We start from the raw sequence: 26637 nt of genomic DNA on the forward strand, positions 1-26637 counted from the left end.
GAAGGTTCAGACCTCTTCAGAACAGCAGTGAGGGGTTCAGACCTCTGCAGAACAGCAGTGAGCGGGTTCAAACCTCTGCAGAACAGGAGTGAGGGGGTTCAGACCTCTGCAGAACAGCAGTGAGAAGGTTCAGACCTCTACAGCAGTGAGAAGGTTCAGACCTCTGCAGAACAGCAGTGAGGGGTTCAGACCTCTGCAGAACAGTAGTGAGGGGGTTCAGACCTCTGCAGAACAGCAGTGAGGGGGTTCAGACCTCTGCAGAACAGTAGTGAGGGGGTTCAGACCTCTGCAGAACAGCAGTTAGAGGGTTCAGACCTCTACAGCAGTGAGAAGGTTCAGACCTCTGCAGAACAGCAGTGAGCGGGTTCAAACCTCTGCAGAACAGGAGTGAGGGGGTTCAGACCTCTGCAGAACAGCAGTGAGAAGGTTCAGACCTCTACAGCAGTGAGAAGGTTCAGACCTCTGCAGAACAGCAGTGAGGGGTTCAGACCTCTGCAGAACAGTAGTGAGGGGGTTCAGACCTCTGCAGAACAGCAGTGAGGGGGTTCAGACCTCTGCAGAACAGTAGTGAGGGGGTTCAGACCTCTGCTGAACAGCAGTTAGAGGGTTCAGACCTCTGCAGAACAGTAATGAGGGGGTTCAGACCTCTGCAGAACAGCAGTGAGGAGGTTCAGACCTCTGCAGAACAGCAGTCAGGGGTTCAGACCTCTGCAGAACAGCAGTGAGCGGGTTCAGACCTCTGCAGAACAGCAGTGAGGGGGTTCAGACCTCTGCAGAACAGCAGTGAGAAGGTTCAGACCTCTACAGCAGTGAGAAGGTTCAGACCTCTGCAGAACAGCAGTGAGGGGTTCAGACCTCTGCAGAACAGCAGTGAGCGAGTTCAGACCTCTGCAGAACAGCAGTGAGAAGGTTCAGACCTCTACAGCAGTGAGAAGGTTCAGACCTCTGCAGAACAGCAGTGAGGGGTTCAGACCTCTGCAGAACAGCAGTGAGGGGGTTGAGACCTCTGCAGAACAGCAGTGAGGGGTTCAGACCTCTGCAGAACAGCAGTGAGGGGTTCAGACCTCTGCAGAACAGCAGTGAGCGGGTTCAGACCTCTGCAGAACAGCAGTGAGAAGGTTCAGACCTCTACAGCAGTGAGAAGGTTCAGACCTCTGCAGAACAGCAGTGAGGGGTTCAGACCTCTGCAGAACACCAGTGAAGGGGTTCAAACCTCTGCAGAACAGCAGTGAGGGGGTTCAGACCTCTGCAGAACAGCAGTGAGGGGGTTCAGACCTCTGCAGAACAGCAGTGAGGGGGTTTAGACCTCTGCAGAACAGCAGTGAGGGGGTTCAGACCTCTGCAGAACAGCAGTGAGGGGGTTCAGACCTCTGCAGAACAGCAGTAAGAAGGTTCAGACCTCTACAGCAGTGAGAAGGTTCAGACCTCTGCAGAACAGCAGTGAGGGGTTCAGACCTCTGCAGAACAGCAGTGAGCGGGTTCAGACCTCTGCAGAACAGGAGTGAGGGGGTTCAGACCTCTGCAGAACAGCAGTGAGAAGGTTCAGACCTCTACAGCAGTGAGAAGGTTCAGACCTCTGCAGAACAGCAGTGAGGGGTTCAGACCTCTGCAGAACAGTAGTGAGGGGGTTCAGACCTCTGCAGAACAGCAGTGAGGGCGTTCAGACCTCTGCAGAACAGTAGTGAGGGGGTTCAGACCTCTGCAGAACAGCAGTGAGAGGGTTCAGATCTCTGCAGAACAGCAGTGAGGGGGTTCAGACCTCTGCAGAACAGTAATGAGGGGGTTCAGACCTCTGCAGAACAGCAGTGAGGGGTTCAGACCTCTGCAGAACAGCAGTGAGCGGGTTCAGACCTCTGCAGAACAGCAGTGAGGGGGTTCAGACCTCTGCAGAACAGCAGTGAGAAGGTTCAGACCGCTGCAGAACCGCAGTGAGGGGTTCAGACCTCTGCAGAACAGCAGTGAGCGGGTTCAGACCTCTGCAGAACAGCAGTGAGAAGGTTCAGACCTCTACAGCAGTGAGAAGGTTCAGACCTCTGCAGAACACCAGTGAGGGGTTCAGACCTCTGCAGAACAGCAGTGAGGAGGTTCAGACCTCTGCAGAACAGCAGTGAGGGGTTCAGACCTCTGCAGAACAGCAGTGAGCGGGTTCAGACCTCTTCAGAACAGCAGTGAGGGGGTTCAGACCTCTGCAGAACAGCAGTGAGAAGGTTCAGACCTCTACAGCAGTGAGAAGGTTCAGACCTCTACAGCAGTGAGAAGGTTCAGACCTCTGCAGAACAGCAGTGAGGGGTTCAGACCTCTGCAGAACAGCAGTGAGCGGGTTCAGACCTCTGCAGAACAGCAGTGAGAAGGTTCAGACCTCTACAGCAGTGAGAAGGTTCAGACCTCTGCAGAACAGCAGTGAGGGGTTCAGACCTCTGCAGAACACCAGTGAAGGGGTTCAGACTTCTGCAGAACAGCAGTGAGGGGGTTCAGACCTCTGCAGAACAGCAGTAAGAAGGTTCAGACCTCTACAGCAGTGAGAAGGTTCAGACCTCTGCAGAACAGCAGTGAGGGGTTCAGACCTCTGCAGAACAGCAGTGAGCGGGTTCAGACCTCTGCAGAACAGGAGTGAGGGGGTTCAGACCTCTGCAGAACAGCAGTGAGAAGGTTCAGACCTCTACAGCAGTGAGAAGGTTCAGACCTCTGCAGAACAGCAGTGAGGGGTTCAGACCTCTGCAGAACAGTAGTGAGGGGGTTCAGACCTCTGCAGAACAGCAGTGAGGGCGTTCAGACCTCTGCAGAACAGTAGTGAGGGGGTTCAGACCTCTGCAGAACAGCAGTGAGAGGGTTCAGACCTCTGCAGAACAGCAGTGAGGGGGTTCAGACCTCTGCAGAACAGTAATGAGGGGGTTCAGACCTCTGCAGAACAGCAGTGAGGGGTTCAGACCTCTGCAGAACAGCAGTGAGCGGGTTCAGACCTCTGCAGAACAGCAGTGAGGGGGTTCAGACCTCTGCAGAACAGCAGTGAGAAGGTTCAGACCGCTGCAGAACCGCAGTGAGGGGTTCAGACCTCTGCAGAACAGCAGTGAGCGGGTTCAGACCTCTGCAGAACAGCAGTGAGAAGGTTCAGACCTCTACAGCAGTGAGAAGGTTCAGACCTCTGCAGAACAGCAGTGAGGGGTTCAGACCTCTGCAGAACAGCAGTGAGGAGGTTCAGACCTCTGCAGAACAGCAGTGAGGGGTTCAGACCTCTGCAGAACAGCAGTGAGCGGGTTCAGACCTCTTCAGAACAGCAGTGAGGGGGTTCAGACCTCTGCAGAACAGCAGTGAGAAGGTTCAGACCTCTACAGCAGTGAGAAGGTTCAGACCTCTACAGCAGTGAGAAGGTTCAGACCTCTGCAGAACAGCAGTGAGGGGTTCAGACCTCTGCAGAACAGCAGTGAGCGGGTTCAGACCTCTGCAGAACAGCAGTGAGAAGGTTCAGACCTCTACAGCAGTGAGAAGGTTCAGACCTCTGCAGAACAGCAGTGAGGGGTTCAGACCTCTGCAGAACAGCAGTGAGGGGGTTCAGACCTCTGCAGAACAGAAGTGAGGGGGTTCAGACCTCTGCAGAACAGCAGTGAGGGGGTTCAGACCTCTGCAGAACAGCAGTGAGGGGATTCAGACCTCTGCAGAACAGTAATGAGGGGGTTCAGACCTCTGCAGAACAGCAGTGAGGGGGTTCAGACCTCTGCAGAACAGCAGTGAGGAGCTTCAGACCTCTGCAGAACAGCAGTGAGGGGTTCAGACCTCTGCAGAACAGCAGTGAGGGGGTTCAGACCTCTGCAGAACAGCAGTGAGAAGGTTCAGACCTCTACAGCAGTGAGAAGGTTCAGACCTCTGCAGAACAGCAGTGAGGGGGTTCACTGCAGAAAAGCAGTGAGGGGGTTCAGACCTCTGCAGAACAGCAGTGAGGGGGTTCAGACCTCTGCAGAACAGCAGTGAGGGGGTTCAGATCTCTGCAGAACAGTAGTGAGGGGGTTCAGACCTCTGCAGAACAGTAGTGAGGGGGTTCAGACCTCTGCAGAACAGCAGTGAGGGGGTTCAGACCTCTGCAGAACAGTAGTGAGGGGGTTCAGACCTCTGCAGAACAGCAGTGAGAGGATTCAGACCTCTGCAGAACAGCAGTGAGGGGGTTCAGACCTCTGCAGAACAGCAGTGAGGGGGTTCAGACCTCTGCAGAACAGTAATGAGGGGGTTCAGACCTCTGCAGAACAGCAGTGAGGGGTTCAGACCTCTGCAGAACAGCAGTGAGCGGGTTCAGACCTCTGCAGAACAGCAGTGAGGGGGTTCAGACCTCTGCAGAACAGCAGTGAGAAGGTTCAGACCTCTACAGCAGTGAGAAGGTTCAGACCTCTGCAGAACAGCAGTGAGGGGGTTCAGACCTCTGCAGAACAGCAGTGAGCTGGTTCAGACCTCTGCAGAACAGCAGTGAGGGGGTTCAGACCTCTGCAGAACAGCAGTGAGAAGGTTCAGACCTCTACAGCAGTGAGAAGGTTCAGACCTCTGCAGAACAGCAGTGAGGGGTTCAGACCTCTGCAGAACAGCAGTGAGCGGGTTCAGACCTCTGCAGAACAGCAGTGAGAAGGTTCAGACCTCTGCAGAACAGCAGTGAGGGGTTCAGACCTCTGCAGAACAGCAGTGAAGGGGTTCAGACCTCTGCAGAACACCAGTGAAGGGGTTCAGACCTCTGCAGAACAGCAGTGAGGGGGTTCGACAGGTTATTGGTCGATAGTTGGACGGGACTGTGTCCTTTGAGGATCCTTCTGGATCAGGATCGTACGCTCTTTGGTCAGACATTCAGGGTGCGTCCTGTCTCTTATCAGTATGTTCATTTGGGCTGGGGCCCGGTGCACGTATCATGTCGGGGCCCGGTGCACGTATCACGTCTTGGCCCGGTGCACATATCATATTGGGGCCCGGTCAACGTATCATGTCTTGGTCCGGTGCACGTATCATGTCGGGGCCCGGTGCACGTATCATGTCAGGGGTCCATTGCACGTATCATGTCGGGGCCCGGGGCACGTATCACGTCGGGGCCCGGTGCACGTATCATGTCGGGCCCAGTGCCACAGTGATGGTTACTATGGTAACTGGGTTCAGGGATGTTGCTGTGGTCCTCTCTCGGAGCCATCGGCCCCTGAGCATCTCAGTTGTGGGACGCTTCTCTTTCCCTCATGTCTTTCCAGCACTGTTCAGTTTCCAGCCTTGGTGGGTCTGCTCTGCTCTTATTACCCTGCCATTGAGCTACACTTTCTGCCATTGAGCTACACTTTCTGCCATTGAGCTACACTTTCTGCCATTGAGCTACACTTTCTGCCATTGAGCTACACTTTCTGCCATTGAGCTACACTTTCACTGGTTGAGACGAGAACAACTTGTTTATTCTCCTGCTTCATTCTCTCTCGTTGGCGGCTGAGGCTTGGAGCCTTTGTTTGGCAGTTTCAAGTATATATAAATATAAATATATATATATATATAAATATAAATATATATATATATATATATATATATATATATATATATATATATATATATATATATATATATATATATATAGTATATAAGTAAGTTCTCCAGCTGAACTAAGACACGATTGAAATCATCGTCTTTGTCACAGAAACAAAGAGAAAGTGTCAGCGTCACCTCCAGAGTCTCGATCTAAAACCTACAAATCAAGTTATAAATCTGGAGGTAATAATGAACTTTAACACATCAAATCAATAACATCAGCAGCTTTTTACCATCGAAAAACATTGACAACATCCAAAATATAGTGTCTAAACCAGATCTGAAGAGACTTATCCATGTGTTTGTCTCCAGTAGATTAGACTGTAACGGCCTCCTGCTGGTGCCAGAGTCAGGACAAAACAGGGACCGGCCTCCTGCTGGTGCCAGAGTCAGGACAAAACAGGGACCGGCCTCCTGCTGGTGCCAGAGTCAGGACAAAACAGGGACCGGCCTCCTGCTGGTGCCAGAGTCAGGACAAAACAGGGAGCGGCCTCCTGCTGGTGCCAGAGTCAGGACAAAACAGGGACCGGCCTCCTGCTGGTGCCAGAGTCAGGACTAAACATGGACCGGCCTCCTGCTGGTGCCAGAGTCAGGACTAAACATGGACCGGCCTCCTGCTGGTGCCAGAGTCAGGACTAAACATGGAGCGGCCTCCTGCTGGTGCCTGAGTCAGGACTAAACAGGGACTGGCCTCCTGCTGGTGCCTGAGTCAGGACTAAACAGGGACCGGCCTCCTGCTGGTGCCAGAGTCAGGACTAAACAGGGACTGGCCTCCTGCTGGTGCCTGAGTCAGGACTAAACATGGAGCGGCCTCCTGCTGGTGCCTGAGTCAGGACTAAACATGGAGCGGCCTCCTGCTGGTGCCAGTTTTGTTCATCTGTGTTTATGACTGAAATGATATTCTTTACTCTCTTCTCTTGTTTTGTGATTTATGTCATTTCTTTGTGATTTTAATGCATTTTTCCTGTTTTGTGCAGCACTTTAAATTGCCTCGTGTATGAAATGTGCGACACAAATAAACTTTCTTATTATTAAATCTAAAGTGCTGCTAATTATCAGTGTTTCATCGCCTGACCAGTGGAGGGCAGCAAAGCACTAGTCAGAAGAAGAACAAGAATTTTTTGCTGACGCTGCGTCTCCTGCGTGTCCCCTGCGTGTCCCATGTGCGTCTCCTGCGTGTCCCCTGCGTGTCCCATGTGCGTCTCCTGCGTGTCTCCTGCGTGTCCCCTGTGCGTCTCCTGCGTGTCTCCTGCGTGTCCCCTGTGCGTCTCCTGCCGCTGGAGAACACGTGAGTAACACCAGCCTGTGTAGCCTGTGTAGCATGTGTAGCAAAACATAACGGGCCACAACAGTTTGACACGAAATGTGATTTCACTAAACGTCACTAAGTTTACATTTTTAGACTCACTATCTGTGCAACATTCAAAGGCTGGACACCTCCTGTAGTGCAGGCTGGACACCTCCTGTAGCGCAGGCTGGACACCTCCTGTAGCGCAGGCTGGACACCTCCTGTAGCGCAAGCTGGACACCTCCTGTAGCGCAGGCTGGACACCTCCTGTAGCGCAGGCTGGACACCTCCTGTAGCGCAAGCTGGACACCTCCTGTAGCGCAGGCTGGACACCTCCTGTAGCGCAGGCTGGACACCTCCTGTAGCGCAGGCTGGACACCTGTAGCGCAGGCTGGACACCTCCTGTAGCGCAGGTTGGACACCTCCTGTAGCGCAGGCTGGACACCTCCTGTAGCGCAGGCTGGACACCTCCTGTAGCGCAGGCTGGACACCTCCTGTAGCGCAGGCTGGACACCTCCTGTAGCGCAGGCTGGACACCTCCTGTAGCGCAGGCTGGACACCTCCTGTAGCGCAGGCTGGACACCTCCTGTAGCGCAGGCTGGACACCTCCTGTAGCGCAGGCTGGACACCTCCTGTAGCGCAGGCTGGACACCTCCTGTAGCGCAGGCTGGACACCTCCTGTAGCGCAGGCTGGACACCTCCTGTAGCGCAGGCTGGACACCCCCTGTAGCGCTGCTTGTCACAGGTTATTCTTGGTACTGCAGTTGGGAACAGCTCAGATCTTTCGATGGAGTTCTTGGCTCGCACTGGCCTCGGCTCAGCTCTGGATGATCTAATAGATTTAAGAGCTCTGATCCAGCATGACGCCTTCTCCACCTGATGTAGAACATGGTGGAGAAGCATCTTCTTCATATTCACTGTTATAAACCTTTTGTAAGCTTCTCCCTCTTGGCCTGACAAACATTTGAATCGACGCCTATTATTTTATGTTCTTGATGTTCGTGTCAGCTCAAAGTCAAAAATTACACCCAGGTTTTTTTTATACTTTTCCTGACGGATTAAAAGACTGCTTTAGTTTGGGTAAAAGAGTCTGTCTGGGCCTCACGACAATGATTTAAAATCTGTCAAATGTGTTTTACATTGTGAGTAATTATTCAGTCGTGTCTTTACTCTAAGTGAATATTATGTATTTGTCACCGTGAAATACTCATGTTCTTGTTTACATCACCACTCACCTGTTGTCTTTTCAGATGGAACTAAAGACATGTGAGCGGGGCCCGGAGCCCGAGCAGCGGGAGCAGCGGGGCCCGGAGCCCGAGCAGCGGGAGCAGCGGGGCCCGGAGCCCGAGCAGCGGGAGCAGCGGGGCCCGGAGCCCGAGCAGCGGGAGCAGCGGGGCCCGGAGCCCGAGCAGAAGGGCTACTGTGGTGTATGTCGAATTCTGTACCAAGACCTGAACCAGGTGTGGCTCCATGCAGAGCTCGTGAGGCCCCTGTGAGCAGGTTTCCTCACTGTCCTGTTGATGTCCTCACAGCACCTGTCCAGTCCCCAGCACCAGGACGCAGTGGGCCGCTCCGGCCCCCAGCAGCATAGCAGCCTATCGACACACAACTTGCTTGAGCGCTTTCTTCATGACGTTCTCGAGCACCACCCAAATCGTTATGGGAAAAGGTACACTTTTTGTCTTGATTGGTTAAAACCTTTTCCCCTATCGCTTTTGTTACGTAAGTTCAGTAATGCATGGTCTGAAGGTAACGCATTACGCTCTGGTACTGTGTACCCTGTCTGGAGCCACATAAATGTAAAAGCCTTAAATAAGCCTTAAAATGAAGGAACACAGGCTGTAAGTGTATATTAGCTATATTAGCCACTATCAACATGACAAGGCTACAAATACATGAGCATTCCTGATTCATGTTCATTGTCCCTGCAGCGCCCCCTGGAGACAGGGACCCCACGTGACTCTGATATACCATATGTGGCGCTTTAAGTTTAACTTCCATTACAATGTTAATGTATCATATTTTGTTCCATTGATCAAAATATAGAAATACAATTAAGAAATCTGATTTTTGTGTCATTTTTATTTTGAGGATTCAAAAAAAACAAAAAAAACGCAGTCCTCTTCAAACTTCAACAACAATATAACCCTCTTCTCTTTCCCCCTAAGCAACAGTGGAATTGAATTCAGCCTGCAATTATATATCTATGCTGGACCATGAGTGTCGCCCACTGCAGGACACTCTGTCCCCTGCAGGACACTCTGTCCCCTGCAGGACACTCTGTCCCCTGCAGGACACTCTGACCGCTCTGGAGAGCAGCTTCAGTGACTGATCCACCCTCGTTGTGTGAAGGAAAGGTTTCGCAGGTCTTTCTTTCTGCTGCTGTCAGACTTTATAACAAACACTGCCCTGAACATGTGCAATACTGATGTAACCATGTGCAATACCTGTGAATAAGAGTGTTCTATTTTGTTTTTATTCGGTTTACTTACTTACTAATAGTATTTACCTAGTCTTGTGCTAGCTATTTTTACTTTATTTTTTTCTATTATCATTATTTTATTATTATTATCTTATTTTTATCTGTATCTTTTTATTTATCTATTTTATTTTATTTCCCCCCCTCCATTCCCTATTAAGACAGGAGAGGAGTTTTTGTCAACAAGAGTTTTTTGTTTTGTTCATAAGAGTTTTATTAAGAGTGTGTTTGAAACGTCCTATAATCTGTCCTTTCCTCCTGTTTCTACTGCAACAACCACATGTCCCTGTGGGACATTAAAGGATTATCTTATCTTATCTTATATTCTATCATTTCTTTCTTCGATATCGATCACACGATTCATCACAGGCACTTGAGTCGCTGGAGCTGAATTCATGTCCTTGATTTGACGATCGGTGATAATGTCCCTGTCCTTCAGTCTTTGCGGCGATTCCTTCATGTCCTGGAACTGTCTTTCCAAATGTCTCTTTTTTTTATTTGACTTCTCATTCCAAAGCAAACATGAGACGATCCATCTGCATTGGCAATGAAAGCAAATGATTCGGTCCATTCTTCCTTAAATCCTCTGTTCTCATCATTTCCTCCGTTACGGTTCTATGTCATCCCTTCTGACCGCCAGAGGCGCAACCTTAAGCACTGAATGATCATCTTTTGCACATGCGCAGGTCGAGAAACGAAACCGATGACAACAAAGTCACCTCTGACCTCTCTGTGACCTCTCTGTGACCTCTATGTGACCTTTCTGTGACCCACGTGACGCTATATAGTCACGTGACACCGAGAGCCCAGCCCCTTTCTTCTTCTCGCGCTCCCGTTTGTCGAGTTGTAAGCGGAAAAGCTTTAAATTGTTTGCTACCTGCCGGTTTGCTCAGCCCCACGACTTACGTGGAGGCAGCGAGTGCTCTCACCTCAGAGGCTGTGATAGCACCGGCGTTCTGCAGCTAGGTAGATGTAGCCGACTACACGCTGTTAGCATCTGCAGCTAGGTGGATGTAGCCGACTACACGCTGTTAGCATCTGCAGCTAGGTGGATGTAGCCGACTACACGCTGTTAGCATCTGCAGCTAGGTGGATGTAGCCGACTACACGCTGTTAGCATCTGCAGCTAGGTGGATGTAGCCGACTACACGCTGTTAGCATCTGCAGCTAGGTGGATGTAGCCGACTACACGCTGTTAGCATCTGCAGCTAGGTGGATGTAGCCGACTACACGCTGTTAGCATCTGCAGCTAGGTGGATGTAGCCGACTACACGCTGTTAGCATCTGCAGCTAGGTGGATGTAGCCGACTACACGCTGTTAGCATCTGCAGCTAGGTGGATGTAGCCGACTACACGCTGTTAGCATCTGCAGCTAGGTGGATGTAGCCGACTACACGCTGTTAGCATCTGAAGCTAGGTGGATGTAGCCGACTACACGCTGTTAGCATCTGCAGCTAGGTGGATGTAGCCGACTACACGCTGTTAGCATCTGCAGCTAGGTGGATGAAGCCGACTACACGCTGTTAACATCTGCAGCTAGGTGGATGTAGCCGACTACACGCTGTTAGCATCTGCAGCTAGGTGGATGTAGCCGACTACACGCTGTTAGCATCTGCAGCTAGGTGGATGTAGCCAACCACACCGCCGGGTAAGTACAGCTGATTACTGATTGAATTGTTTTGGGTTGGTTTATCACCACTGTCCTGAGCAGTTGCGTTAGCCCTGCTTTAGCGTTTTTTGCTGACAGTCTGTAGCGTCCTCTGCCCCAACGACTCGTTGCGTTTTTTTGTACAACCAACACACTAGAACCAGGTGGAGTCTCCGGCTCCACCTGGTTCGGCTTAGCCTCCATTGACCCTGTTCATTTGTGTACCCAATATATCTGATATTCTATACATATACATACATACATACATACATACATACATACATACATACATACATACATACATACATACATACATACATACATACATACATACATACATGTGTATGTATGTGTGTATATATATATATATATATATATATATATATATATATATATATTAGATTAATTATTTAAATAAATATTAACGGGCACACACCTAGTTGGCAGCGCCCGGTGCTACAGCGGGCATTCGTATTCGAGATGCTGGAGACACTTACCTGCAGGGCCTGTATGGCGCCGATGCAACAGTACGAGGGGCACGACTTATGTCCCTCATGCTTGGGCGTGGAGCATTTGACGCTTGTCCCAACTGTATCATTATGCCTCATTCGGCCCAGAGACTCCGTCTGGAGGCATTTGAGCCCGTTGACTGGGAGACTGAGTCGAGGTCAACCAGGCTGTTCAAGACACCCAAACCTTCCAGGGCCACATCAGGCATGGGGGACCACCAGCTGCACCAGGCATGGGGATCACCAGCTCATGGGGACCACCAGCTGCACCAGGCATGGGGACCACCAGCAGCACCAGGCATGGAGACCACCAGCTGCACCAGGCATGGGGACCACCAGCTCATGGAGACCACCAGCTGCGCCAGGGATGGGGACCACCAGCAGCACCAGGCATGGAGACCACCAGCTGCACCAGGCATGGGGACCACCAGCTGCACCAGGCATGGGGACCACCAGCTGCACCAGGCATGGGGACCACCAGCTGCACCAGGCATGGGGACCACCAGCTCATGGGGACCACCAGCTGCATGGGGACCACCAGCTGCATGGGGACCACCAGCTGCACCAGGCATGGAGACCACCAGCTGCACCAGGCATGGAGACCACCAGCTGCACCAGGCATGGGGACCACCAGCTCATGGGGACCACCAGCTGCACCAGGCATGGGAACCACCAGCTGCATGGGGACCACCAGCTGCACCAGGCATGGAGACCACCAGCTGCACCAGGCATGGGGACCACCAGCTGCATGGGGACCACCAGCTGCACCAGGCATGGAGACCACCAGCTGCACCAGGCATGGGAACCACCAGCTGCACCAGGCATGGGGACCACCAGCTCATGGGACCACCAGCTGCACCAGGCATGGGGACCACCAGCTGCATGGGAGACCACCAGCTGCGCCAGGCATGGGGACCACCAGCTCATGGGGACCACCAGCTGCACCAGGCATGGGGACCACCAGCTGCACCAGGCATGGAGACCACCAGCTGCACCAGGCATGGGGACCACCAGCTGCACCAGGCATGGGGACCACCAGCTCATGGGACCACCAGCTGCACCAGGCATGGGGACCACCAGCTGCATGGGAGACCACCAGCTGCGCCAGGCATGGGGACCACCAGCTCATGGGGACCACCAGCTGCACCAGGCATGGGGACCACCAGCAGCACCAGGCATGGAGACCACCAGCTGCACCAGGCATGGGGACCACCAGCTGCGCCAGGCATGGAGACCACCAGCTGCGCCAGGCATGGAGACCACCAGCTGCACCAGGCATGGGGACCACCAGCTCCACCAGGCATGGGGACCACCAGCTGCACCAGGCATGGGGACCACTAGCTCATGGGGACCACCAGCTGCACCAGGCATGGGGACCACCAGCTGCATGGGGACCACCAGCTGCACCAGGCATGGAGACCACCAGCTGCACCAGGCATGGGGACCACCAGCTGCATGGGGACCACCAGCTGTACCAGGCATGGAGACCACCAGCTGCACCAGGCATGGGGACCACCAGCTGCACCAGGCATGGGGACCACCAGCTCATGGGACCACCAGCTGCACCAGGCATGGGGACCACCAGCTGCATGGGAGACCACCAGCTGCGCCAGGCATGGGGACCACCAGCTCATGGGGACCACCAGCTGCACCAGGCATGGGGACCACCAGCTGCACCAGGCATGGAGACCACCAGCTGCACCAGGCATGGGGACCACCAGCTGCACCAGGCATGGGGACCACCAGCTCATGGGACCACCAGCTGCACCAGGCATGGGGACCACCAGGCATGGGAGACCACCAGCTGCGCCAGGCATGGGGACCACCAGCTCATGGGGACCACCAGCTGCACCAGGCATGGGGACCACCAGCAGCACCAGGCATGGAGACCACCAGCTGCACCAGGCATGGGGACCACCAGCTGCACCAGGCATGGGGACCACCAGCTCATGGAGACCACCAGCTGCGCCAGGCATGGAGACCACCAGCTGCACCAGGCATGGGGACCACCAGCTCCACCAGGCATGGGGACCACCAGCTGCACCAGGCATGGGGACCACCAGCTCATGGGGACCACCAGCTGCACCAGGCATGGGGACCACCAGCTGCATGGGGACCACCAGCTGCACCAGGCATGGAGACCACCAGCAGCACCAGGCATGGGGACCACCAGCTGCACCAGGCATGGGGACCACCAGCTGCACCAGGCATGGGGACCACCAGCTGCACCAGGCATGGGGACCACCAGCTGCACCAGGCATGGGGACCACCAGCTGCACCAGCAGCACCAGGCATGGAGACCACCAGCTGCACCAGGCATGGGGACCACCAGCTGCACCAGGCATGGAGACCACCAGCTGCACCAGGCATGGGGACCACCAGCAGCACCAGGCATGGAGACCACCAGCTGCACCAGGCATGGGGACCACCAGCTGCACCAGCAGCACCAGGCATGGAGACCACCAGCTGCACCAGGCATGGGGACCACCAGCAGCACCAGGCATGGGGACCACCAGCTGCACCAGGCATGGGGACCACCAGCTGCACCAGCAGCACCAGGCATGGAGACCACCAGCAGCACCAGGCATGGGGACCACCAGCTGCACCAGGCATGGGGACCACCAGCTGCACCAGGCATGGGGACCACCAGCTGCACCAGGCATGGGGACCACCAGCTGCACCAGCAGCACCAGGCATGGAGACCACCAGCAGCACCAGGTTACCCACAGAAAAGAAGTTCCAGACTCAAACCAAGCCACTTCATTTAGCCGAGCTGTGGGCAGTGTTCCCTCTAATGCTTCATGTGTCTGAGCAAACACACAAACTCCCTGAGCGGCCCCTTGGACCCCCGTGAGCACCGTCAGACACTGTGGCCACGCCCATGTCACATCCGTCCATGATCCTTTCCTTGTTAAAATAATCAAATTACAGCAGTACTTTCCGTTAGATAGCTTTTAATCAAGTGATTCAATCCACTTACAATGAAAGCAATACAAAACTCTTGTTCATGAGCTGTGCAGCAGGGGTGGACTGGCTAAAAAAAGTGGCCCGGGAGTTGAAGGCAGAGTGGCCCACTAGGACAGTACTTCTGGGAGTCTTAAATCTATTTATTTTATAAACTCAGTTGGCTAAAGTTGTATAATATCCTACTATATAATGTCAGCTTGATTTATTTTTATTTAGTACAGCATGTAACCAAGTATTTTGAGGCAATAAAAACTCATTTAACTTGGTAGATGAGATGAGATCTTATCACACTGTGGAGACACCAGAGTGCAGCTTTAAACATCAAACTGCCTCATTTCACCTGTGGAGCCTCATGTTCTGTGGGCCATTAAGGAACCCTCACCCACTGTTTGAGAACCACTGCTTTAAAGCATCTTTAACACACACAATGCAGAGGACAGCTTCAAATAGGCCTGGTATTTGAGGGCTATGGCCCGATCCCATCATTTGCATTGAGACAGTCCGTGAATGGCCCACATTTAGACAGCTCTGAGCTTGAATCCCCACAGGTCTTTAGATGAATAAACTGAACTAATTCTCCTGAAACTGTTCAGAGGGAGAAATGTATGACACGCTCCTTCACAGACTGCGCCGTGGCCACGCCTCTCTCATCACGCTCAGCCTTATGAAGTTTCTCCAGCGTTGTTCTTTTTTTAACCTGTTCCTTTGTATTTCTGTACAACCCAGATCTTCCTCTACAAAAATATATAACTGTCATGAATGTGGGATTTCTTTGAATTTAAATGTTTCTCTGGGGTGCACGGTGGCAAAGGCGGATAGACATGTTCTCTCTGGGTGGAGTCTGCATGTTCTCCCCGTGTTACCGTGGGTTCTCTCCGGGTTCTCAGGCTCCTCCCATCCGTTACCGTTTGTTGTAAAGACTGAGGCAAACATGTCCCTGCTTTTTGGTTTCTCAGTTCATCTGACCTCGGAGAGCCCAAGAAATATGCCCATCTCCTGCAGCAGCATGAAGCGACACCCCCTCAGACATCTGACCTCACTCCTCAAATCACATGGTCCGCATGGCAGCAAAAGAGGAGGTGGCAGCAGAGAGGCCAGTTCAGCTCAGAGCACAGCAGCTCCACCATTGAACAGGTCATACATAACCCATATTGAGTATATATAAGTCTTTTTACATATCAAACATCAAGGACCTTTAATGACTCTACTCATTAGAATGATGTTGATTTAGCTTAAAAACGTGTGTGTATGTGTGTATATATAATTATTTATATATATATATATATATATATATATATATATATATATATCTTTATTTTTCTTTCCTCCATTCCCTATTAAGATATGAGAGGACCTGTTTACAGGAGTTTTAATTAATTAATGTTAATAAGAGTTTTTAGTTTTTTTCATAAGAGTTCTTCTATTAAGAGTGTTTTTTAAACTTCCTATAAGTTATCTGTCCTTTTCCTCTGGATCTACTGCGTTGTAACACCAACATTTCCCCATGTGAGGACAGTAAAGGATTATCTTATCTTATATAGAGCTCCTTCTCCATTTTATTCTCAAACCTTTCTGGTGTTCAAAGGTGATCAGACACTACTGCTACAGCCAGGACGATGACAGCACAAACAGTATCCATTTCAGTCTCCCCATCTCCATAGAAACGCAAACTGACTGGGACATGGAGATACAGGTGAGAGGACAATGTGCATTTCTCTTTTTAGGGCTTGTGTGTGCGCACACGTGTATGTGCCGGCGTATGTGCCGGCGTATGTGCCGGCGTATACGTGCGCGTGCGTGCTTGCGTGTGTGCTTGCATGTTTGCGTGTGTGTGTGCTTGCGTGTGTGTGTGCTTGCGTACGTGTGTGTGTGCTTGCGTGTGTGTGTGCTTGCGTGTGTGTGTGCTTGCGTGCGTGTGTGCTTACGTGCGTATGTGCGTGTGTGTGTGCGTGCGTGCTTGCGTGTGTGTTTGCATGCGTGCGTGTGCGCTTGCGTGTGTGCATGTGTGTGTGCTTGGGTGCGTGTGTGCTTGCGTGTGTGCTTGCGTGTGTGCTTGCGTGCGTGCTTGCGTATGTGTATGTGTGTGTGCGTGTGTGCTTGTTTGCCTGTGTACGTGCGTGTGTGTGTGTGCTTACGTGTGTGCGTGCGTGTGTGCGTTCGTGCTTGCGTGCGTGCCTGCTTGCGTTTATGTGTGCGTGCGTGCTTGCGTGTGTGTGTGTGTGCTTATATGTGTGCGTTCGTGCTTGTGTGCGTTTGTGCTTGTGTGTGTTTGTGCTTGTGTGCGTGTGTGCTTGCATGCGTGCATGCTTGCGTTTGTGTGTGTGTGCTTGTTTGCTTGTTTGCATGTGTGCTTGCGTGTGTGCGTGCTTGCGTGTGTGTGTGCGTGTGTGCTTGTTTGCCTGCGTGCGTGCGTGTGTGCGTGTGTGTTAGTGTGTGTGCATGTGTGTGTGCTTGTGTGTGTGTGTGTGTGTGCGTGTGTGTGTGTGCGTGCGTCCTTGCGTGCGTGCTTGTGTGCGTGTGTGCTTGTGTGTGTGTGTGTACTTGTGTGCGTGTGTGCTTGTGTGTGTGCTTTTGTGTGTGCTTGTGTCTGTGTGCGTGTGTGTGTGTGCGTGTGTGTGTGTGTGCGTGCGTCCTTGTGTGTGTGCTTGTGTGCGTGCGTGCTTGTGTGCGTGTGTACTTGTGTGCGTGTGTGCTTGTGTGTGTTCTTGTGTGCGTGTGTGCTTTTGTGTGTTCTTGTGTGCGTGTGTGCTTTTGTGTGTGCTTGTGTGTGCGAGCGTGCGTGCGTGTGTACATACATGTCGGTGTAATCCCTCATTCGTCCAGGAGGGTTCCATTGTAGAAAAAGATTCAGTTGTATCATCTGTACTACAACGGAAGGCGGGACCTCCTGATAAAGGATGTTTTTTGTTTCTCTCAGTCCTGTAATGGGCTCCGCCCACCTTGGGTTACTCACTGAGCACCTGATTAGCATCCGAATGCGTCTACCTCTCCAGGGAATCAAAACCCCATTACATATATCACCTGTAGGTTGAATCTTAAACCACCTCTATTTAAGGATGGCTTTTCTTTTTTTAACAAAGATTGCCTCTTTAACTCTTCTTTTAAGAACTCGCCAGGATCACCTGGAAGTGTGGTGAAGGTGGTCCAAACAGAGGCAAGGTGGTCCAAACAGAGGGAAGGTGGTCCACACAGAGGGGGTCTCACTCCCAGAAGGAACAATAGCAGACATTGAGGACAGTTACAAGGACCTGAGAATCCCACAGGCAAATGACAACGAAGAGGAAACAATGAAAGAAGCTACGGCCAAATACAACAACGAGTGAGACAAGTCCTCAGAAACAGCTCAATGACAAGAACAAGTCCAGGGCAATAAACATCCACGCCCTGCCAGTGATCAGACCCTGCCACGCCCTGCCAGTGATCAGACCCTGCCACGCCCTGCCAGTGATCAGACCCTGCCACGCCCTGCCAGTGATCAGACCCTGCAGGAATAATCAGTTGACCAAAGGAGGAGATAGACCACAGATGTCCTGATCATGGAGGGTTCCATCCCAAATCCAGCACCCTGAGACTGTACACTAGCACCCTGAGACTGTACACTAGCACACTGAGACTGTACACTAGCACCCTGAGACTGTACACTAGCACCCTGAGACTGTACACTAGCACCCTGAGACTGTACACTAGCACCCTGAGACTGTACACTAGCACCCTGAGACTGTACACTAGCCGTAAAGAAGGAGGTGGGACTAGTGAGTGTGAGAGCGAGAGCCACTATCCAGGACGAAACGTCCAAGATTCATAAGTACTTCAAGGACAAGGTTCCTAGAGAGGACGTGCTCAGTGATTGTCTCAGACAATGAGGAACACAGGATGATGAGGTGCTGGAGGGACCATTATGAGAGGACACGCCCCTACGTAGGAGGACACGCTCCTACATGGGAGGACACACCCCTACATAGGAGCTAAGCAGCTACCAGACATGGATGTGTTCTGATCTATGAGCCTTAAAAGAGCTCTTTGTCTACTTAACCTGAGAAGCCTTGATCAAAGGGATAAGCTCTGGTAACACGTGTCCATATGAAAAGATCATGGCTTGAGTTCAGCAGTAACTTCAGGATGAATCCTTTTCCACCTGATGTCGAACGCAAAATAATCACATTTCCTCTTTAAAATGAAATATATGTTAAAATAAACTATGCATGATTTTTGTCCATGAAAATTGCAGCGTCAAACAGGTTTGCTCAGTCTTTATGAGCACAATCTCCTTTTATGGAGTTTCAGCAAATGTTTTCCACTCAGTGAGACACTATTGTATGAGGCACATGAGCGCCATCTGGTTGTGCAGTAGTGTACTTACAAATAGAAAACGATACAAAATGAGATGTGCCAGTTAAACCGGGCAAAATGTCTTCACTCGGCTAAACGCATTCTGACGGTTTATTGGTGAACCATGAACACCCCTTATACAGAGATTTACTAGGAAACATCATATTCACACGTAACAAGGCAGCTCCCAGAACTAGATAACTCATGTTTTCTCCTTTTTGAATTGTGCTACAAAGCGGACAGCTAAAGTCCAGACCAAGATCTCAAGTTGTGGAGATGTGTCCAGAGAGCGCTCTGCTGCAGACGGGTCGCCCCAGTGGCACTTATGTAGGGCCCCAATACAGAGAGTGGAATTTATTAAACTATTAAGTTGCCCCATAACTTAAGGGCTGGACACACTGGGAGCGACGTGGCCCCTTTTCCGTTCGTTTCCATTGGAACCTGCACCAGAACCGCTGGTACCTGAAGGTCATCACTGGTACCTGAAAGTCACCGCTGGTACCAGAAGGTCACCGCTGGTACCAGCGAAGGTCACCGCTGGTACCAGCGAAGGTCACCGCTGGTACCAGCGAAGGTCACCGCTGGTACCAGCGAAGGTCACCGCTGGTACCAGCGAAGGTCACCGCTGGTACCAGCGAAGGTCACCGCCGCCCATGTGTCGAGCTCGTTAAGGCTGAACCAGGTCAACACAATTACTACTGTAGTTCTAGCCAAGAACTTAAAGGTGGTATGGACGATTTTTTTCAGCAATTTTTTTATCATATTTCCTCGTGGCGTGGATAAATCATTTGTCCTGCCACGTATCAATCATAAAACGCACCTATCACTCATCTGCAGCCGCGTGCGATTCGTTCCCGTTTCCGCGTGCCTAAGCGCATGGATTTATCATAATAAAGTTCCCTCAGTGTACGGGGCAAAATGAAGACTGAGAAAGACAGTTCGAGCTGACGCAGAAGTGGACAGAAATCTACGGGAGACGAGAGATGCGATGCGCTCTGTTGCGCTAATAAACAAACGCACGTGTGTGTTGTATCAGTCCACACGGGGGAGTGGCATGTGCACGGGGGAGTGGCATGTGCACGGGGGAGTGGCATGTGCACGGGGGAGTGCGCATGCGCACTTCCGCCTGCGTTCTCAAATCGCCGAAAAATCGTCCATACCGCCTTTTAAGGAGAGGTGGACTAAGGTGTTAGATTTAGATGAGCTTGATTTAGAGTCAGTTTGATCCACGACTGTAGAACCTGGGAGTGGATTTGTTTGAACACTTTCCTGCACAATGTGTCCACAGGACGGCCCAGACCAGGCGGATGTGTCTCTGGTGGAGACTCTGCTGGAGCTGCAGGTGGATGTGGAGCCGGATTACACTCAGCAGCTGGAGTGGGCCCTGGAGGCTCCTGAGGACAGACGAGGGTACCTGTACCAGCCCATGGAAACCGTCCTACCACTGCCTCGGCACATCCCCCCCTCCTTCAGGGGGAAGTCTTGGGCAGATGTGGAAAAAGAAGATGAGGCCCGGGTGCTAAAGCTCGTCCAACAGTTCAAGACGGGACTCCGCACCTGCTACTTTGACTCGGAGTCACTGGCCAGGTCACTACCAGCACTATCAGTACAGAATACTGAATACCTGCATTCAAATGTATTTTGTTACTTGTCCTTATCAGAGTACTGTATTGTGACTACTTAAGCCCATTCTGAATACTTTCACAAAGAGTTGCATTACAACATGACATGTGTATAATATAGTATTTAGTAGAAAAGAGAAGCTTTATCACAAATTAGACTTGCTCTCACTATAAGAACTGTATTTTTAAAATGTCTCATTAAATCAGTGCAGTTTGAAGCCTAAATATCATACAAATCAAATACCACAATGCATTTCTCAGATTTGAGAAAAGTAACTGTTTTCTGAATACCACCAAATGAAAGATATCAGTGCAGTTACTCAAAAGAAATTCATATTCTGAATTGTAGAAAAAGCTTCAGTTGTTTCATCTGGACTCAGTTAGAAAAATTAGACGTTTCGACTCTCATCCAAGAGTCATTGTCAATAAGAGAATTTAGGTCGAGAACTCCGATATTTATACTCTTCTGTGGAAAGTCCAACCCATTGGGAGGAGCCTTCCTAAAGTGGAAAGAGTTGTTTGTTTCAACAGAAACTTACCCTCTTTGTGTGTCTACTGAGCTAGACTATTCAACCCTTTAATGGGCTATAAGTCTCCCCTTTGTCTTTGTGTGACACTGGCTCACACCCTGAGGACCTGATTAGCATCTAAATGTCCTGGTACTGGTCCTCTAACTCTCCAGGGGTTCAGTATACCATTATAGATAACAGGAAGATTAAACCTTAGCCCTCCGTTTCTGTTTAAAGAAGGTTTTTCTTTTTTAACAAAAATATCTTCCTTAACTCTTCTTTCAAACCATCTTTTCTCCTGCTTAAGATCTTCACCTCACGTCTTCAAACGAGTGATTAGAGGCTTCAAGATGGAGATGCACGGCGCTCTGTGGTCCTGAACTTGTATTTCTTCTGTGCTGATAGTCTCTTGTGTAGAGGCTGTTTAGTCTCACTTTCTTTACAACTTTCTTCACTGCATTGGACAGAATAAACTACATTGCTCTGTTTTAAAGTCTAATTTTTCTAACTGAGTCCAGATAAAACAACTGAAGCTTTTTCTACAATGGAACACGCCTGGACGAATGAGGGATTACACCGACATATTCTGAATATGTATTTTTGATACATGCATTCACCAAAACGCAATCATTATACAATAAATCAAGACGCTGCAGCTACAACATGACAAAGTAGCTCTGCAGACAGAAGTGATCACATAATATACTAATAATATATAATATCATACAGGCTGAGAAATAGATTTTCAAAGTTAGGGGCCCCCAAGCAATTTCAGGGGCCCACAAGCGCGCGCAGCATCGCGGCGTCATAAGAACAAGATAAATGTATTTTAAAGATGGTTATTAGCTGTAAAACTATGTAAAGTACTTTTATCTGTTATTTGATATGAAGAGCACAAATACTGAATCATATAAACCAGAGATCATGATCTTTAAAACTGTTTCATTCAATATAATGTTTGTTATAAAATAAATACAGTTTACATCATTTGACACAAGGAGATCTTGTGGAATATATGAAATCACGTCCTACAAAATAAACTACTAACATATATATCAAATCAAATCAATTTATTTTTGTAAGGCCCAAAATCACAACAACAGTTGCCTCTGAGGGCCACAGGGAGAAATGAATCAACAATGTCTGTGGTGGCGATGGAGTCAGACAATGTCTGTGGTGGCGAGGGACGATGTCCCAGGGTCCTCTGTCCTTAGACTCTCCTTCTCGGCCAGGAAAAACTACAAAAAAAAACCTCTTTGGGAAAAAAGCGTAGAAACCTGGAGGAGTTCCAGTGAAGGAGAAATCCGACTCTCACAGACGTGAGGGAGACTGGAGCTGGAGCCACTCTTCAGGCAGATGATTATATATACATTGCCCCGAAAATTAGACCGAGCATTTCCGAGGACACGTGAACGCAACATGAACGCAGCACGCACCGCTCGGCACCGCTCGGCCAATGAGAAGCGAGAAGACGTGCGAAGTGGGCGTGTCTGTCAAAACGAAACTTAAGCGATGAAAATGCCCCGAATATGGCCAAATTACTAGTTAAATCTCGATTTTTTTCGAGGAGGGGCCCCCCTCCTATTTCAAACCGCGGGCCCGCCGGAGATTCAACTGCTTGCGGGCCCCGGGCCCCTGTCTATTTCGCAGCCTGTAATATCATATATGAATAATATACTGATACATGTATTTGAGAGGAGATGTCTTATTGGTGACTTGTCCAAAACCTGGACCCGTGTTTGCTCCTGTGTGGGACAGGTATGGAAGGCGGGGCTAGGGAATGACCCGTATGTTTGCTCCTGTGTGAGACAGGTATGGAAGGCGGGGCTAGGGAATGACCCGTATGTTTGCTCCTGTGTGAGACAGGTATGGAAGGCGGGGCTAGGGAATGACCCGTATGTTTGCTCCTGTGTGGGACAGGTATGGAAGGCGGGGCTAGGGAATGACCCGTATGTTTGCTCCTGTGTGGGACAGGTATGGAAGGCGGGGCTAGGGAATGACCCGTATGTTTGCTCCTGTGTGGGACAGGTATGGAAGGCGGGGCTAGGGAATGACCCGTATGTTTGCTCCTGTGTGAGACAGGTATGGAAGGCGGGGCTAGGGAATGACCCGTATGTTTGCTCCTGTGTGGGACAGGTATGGAAGGCGGGGCTAGGGAATGACCCGTATGTTTGCTCCTGTGTGGGACAGGTATGGAAGGCGGGGCTAGGGAATGACCCGTATGTTTGCTCCTGTGTGGGACAGGTATGGAAGGCGGGGCTAGGGAATGACCCGTATGTTTGCTCCTGTGTGAGACAGGTATGGAAGGCGGGCTAGGGAATGACCCGTATGTTTGCTCCTGTGTGGGACAGGTATGGAAGGCGGGGCTAGGGAATGACCCGTATGTTTGCTCCTGTGTGGGACAGGTATGGAAGGCGGGGCTAGGGAATGACCCGTATGTTTGCTCCTGTGTGGGACAGGTATGGAAGGCGGGGCTACAAGGACCAGACCAAGCCGCATCTGCTGCCATTATTTCAGCATGACATTGAGATGGAGCCCAGGAAGAGGCGGGACTTTGGCAGGAAGAGGTGGGACTTTGGCAGGGCCGCCAGGTGTCAAGTAAGCTCTTCAGATGAGATTCACAATAGTTCATATTGTTATAGTACATATTATTATACACATGACTCACTGCACCAGTGCTTATCTTACCTTTTTCAATATAAAATATTACAACTGACAAAAAGAAAATTGCATTTTTACTCTTAACACTTGAATGAATGTGAAATAACTGTAATATGTTGATTTTAATACAATAAATGCCATTTATATTTAGTAGTAGTCATTGTTCTGAAGCCAGAAACTGACTCAACAAGAGTGCTCTCTTGTCAGCTGCACATTGTACCTGTCACTCACCGGTCACTCACCTGTCACTCACCTGTCACTCACCTGTCACTCACCTGTCACTCACCTGTCACTCACTTGTCACTCACTTGACTGCAGTGGCAAATCTGGCGCTGAATGAGGAAGAGACACTTGTCGGTCACTGTGGCTCACGTCCTGAACAGACTTGACCGCTGCACTTCACGTTTAGTGAGAAAAGTGTGAGACATGTGTTCACTAACCCTGAACCCACTTCTGTGCTGCCGCCGCCGCCACCGCCGCCGCCGCTGATGATGAGCCACCCATCCCCCCAGCACACAGTCCCCCTGGACTCACCCATCCCCTCAGCACACAGTCCCCCTGCCAACCATTGACTGTCACAGCAGCACAGGTGAGGAGTGAGCTAAAGAGGATTAAAGTGAGGAAGGCAGCAGGACCTGACGGCATCAGCCCCAGGCTCCTTAAGTCCTGCAGATGAACTGTGTGGAGTTATGGAGCATGTCTTCAACATGAGCCTGAAGCTGAGGCTGGTACCACAGGTCTGAAGACCTCCTGTGTGGGGCCTGTGCCCAAGACACCGCGCCCCAAAGACCTCAACAGCTTCAGGCCGGTGGCTCTCATGTCCTGATAAAGACACTGGAGCTGGTCCTGAACCACCTCCGCTCCACCGTGAGCTCAGCCATGGACCCGCTGCAGTTTGCATATCGGCCTGACATCGGAGTGGAGGACCCCGTCATCTCCCTGCTGCACGCTCTCTCTCTCACCTGGAAAAGCCTGGCAGCTCTGTGAGGATCCTGTTCTTTCATCTCTCCAGCGCCTTCAACACCATCAGCTCCTGAGGGACAAACTGGAGACGGCTCCTGAGGGACAAGCTGGAGACGGCTGGTGTGGAGTACGACCTGCAGAGTGGATCCTGGACCACCTCACGGACCGACCCCAGTTTGTGAGAGCCCGAGACTGTGTGTCTGACACTCGGACCTGCAGTGTGGGGGCCTGCAGTGTGGGGACCTGCAGTGTGGGGGACCTGCAGTGTGGGGACCTGCAGTGTGGGGACCTGCAGTGTGGGGACCTGCAGTGTGGGGGCGCCCCAGGGCACTGTCCTCGCGCCCTCTCTCTTCACCCTCTACACTGCAGACCTCAGACATGGACAGTTGTGTCCTGCAGAAGTTCTCTGACCACTCTGCCATCATGGGACTCATCACAGACGATGATGTGGAGGACAGAAGACTGGAGCAGGACTTTGTGGAACCACCTCCTCATCAACGCGGAGAAGACCAAGGAGATGGTGGTGGACTTCCACAGAGGCCACGCCCCCCTCACCAGTGAACATCCAGGGACGGGACAGGCCACGCCCCCCTCACCAGTGAACATCCAGGGACGGGACATTGAGTGAGTGACTCATACAAGGACCTGGTGTTTCATCTGAACCACAAACTGGACTCATAACACAGACTGAACAGGAAGAGCCAGAATCGGCTCCACCTCCTGAGGAGACTCAGGTCTTTTGGAGTGACAGGGCCACTCCTGACAGGGCCGCTCCTGACAGGGCCACTCCTGAAGACCTTCTCTGACTCTGTGGTGCTTCAGGTCCTGTAGGTGTGGTCTGCTGGAGCAGCAGCATCACAGAGAGGGAGACGAAGAGACTGGACAAAGCTCCGTCCTGGGCTGTGCTCTGGACTCTATCTATGCTGGACCATGAGTCTCACCCCCTGCAGGACACTCTGTCCCCTGCAGGACACTGTCCCCTGCAGGACACTCTGTCCCCTGCAGGACACTCTGTCCCCTGCAGGACACTCTGTCCGCTCTGGAGAGCAGCTTCAGTGACTGATCCACCCTCGCTGTGTGAAGGAAAGGTTTCACAGGTCTGTCCTTCTGCTGCTGTCAGACTTTATAACAAACACTGTTAGTCCTACTCTGCAATTACTGTGCAATTCATGTGCAATTACTGTCGTGATCACATGCAATTGTATTTATTTATTCATTTATTTTTTATCTTTATTATTTTTCCCCTCCATCCCTTGTTGGGTTTTGTCTATGGGAGTTTTTGTTTATAAGAGATTTTCTACTGAAAGTGTTTTTCAAACTTCTTATAAATGATCTGTTCTTTTCCTCTGTATCTACCTGCGTTGCAACACTGAAATTTCCCCATGTGGGACAATAAAGGATTATCTTATCTTATATGCATATAGATGAGTATATGCAAATTATGAGTATATGCATATATATGAGTATATGCAAATGAGCTTCATAAATGTAGCTTTTAAAAATAAAGAAGTATAATTCTGATGCATATTATGATAACTTTATTATATTTTTGCAGGTTGTGAAGTTGAGCAGGGCCACGCAGACGTTGCACGTATCATCTCCTACAGTGGCTACATCTCCGAAGGCCCCGCCCTCTAAGGAGCCCATGTGTGAGAGCCCCGCCCCACAGGCTGCACTTCCAGGGCTGTCCTCAGGGGTTTTATCAGAAAAGTACACCTCAGTACTGTGTCCTCTTCAGCGCCAGACTTCCATGTTGTATTTACTCTGCTCTCCGCATGGCCATACCTCTCATGGATCAGACCTTACCCCGTCTCCGCGACGACGGCGGCGGCCCACTCTTCATCTGGGGTCAAAGGTCACATACAGACGTCTGCCACTAACTCCTTTCACAGTCAAACCCTTTTCTGGCAAATCTCTCCCAGCGAAGGCGCGCTGCGTTCGTCAGCTTTTCCGTAATCTGAGCCCAGAGCTCAATACAGGCCCCGCCCCCAAAGTGACCCCAGCCACGCCCAGGAGAGAGGGGCTCCGCAGCTGCCGGCCCCTCATCTGACGAGACCAAACACACTCTCATCATTGACACTTTGATGAACTCATTCCTAACCTGAACATCTTCTGTCTCCTCTTAACACC

General features: G+C 51.0%; 1 protein-coding gene across 2 annotated transcripts; it reads left to right on the forward strand.

The window, feature by feature from the left end:
• The first annotated feature begins 6676 nt into the window (after positions 1-6676).
• LOC140373466 (uncharacterized) lies at positions 6677-26622 on the forward strand. Of its 2 annotated transcripts, XM_072459970.1 has the most exons (8): positions 6677-6820; positions 8071-8280; positions 8353-8489; positions 15380-15557; positions 16009-16116; positions 20041-20339; positions 23343-23450; positions 26063-26143. In XM_072459970.1, exons 2-8 carry the CDS (start codon positions 8071-8073, stop codon positions 26067-26069), a joined length of 1047 nt encoding a protein of 348 aa, XP_072316071.1. In that variant the 5' UTR covers positions 6677-6820; the 3' UTR covers positions 26070-26143. The 2 variants fall into 2 exon arrangements, with proteins under 2 accessions (XP_072316071.1, XP_072316070.1); XM_072459969.1 differs by lacking the exon at positions 6677-6820 and having other exon boundaries at positions 23343-23481; positions 26063-26622.
• The last annotated feature ends 15 nt before the right edge of the window (positions 26623-26637 follow it).

The sequence above is a fragment of the Eucyclogobius newberryi genome, unplaced genomic scaffold, assembly GCF_026437365.1.
Source record: "Eucyclogobius newberryi isolate DKJ021-1_F unplaced genomic scaffold, fEucNew1.0.hap1 SCAF_3, whole genome shotgun sequence".
In the NCBI taxonomy this organism is placed as follows: Eukaryota; Metazoa; Chordata; class Actinopteri; order Gobiiformes; family Gobiidae; genus Eucyclogobius; species Eucyclogobius newberryi.

Coding starts and splice junctions, on each gene's coding strand:
- LOC140373466 (XM_072459969.1), top strand. CDS start 8,071: ATGGAACTAAAGACATGTGAGCGGGGCCCGGAGCCCGAGCAGCGGGAG. Junction 8,281..8,352: donor TGTACCAAGACCTGAACCAG/GTGTGGCTCCAT, acceptor ATGTCCTCACAG/CACCTGTCCAGTCCCCAGCA. Junction 23,482..26,062: donor GCAGGGCCGCCAGGTGTCAA/GTAAGCTCTTCA, acceptor ATATTTTTGCAG/GTTGTGAAGTTGAGCAGGGC.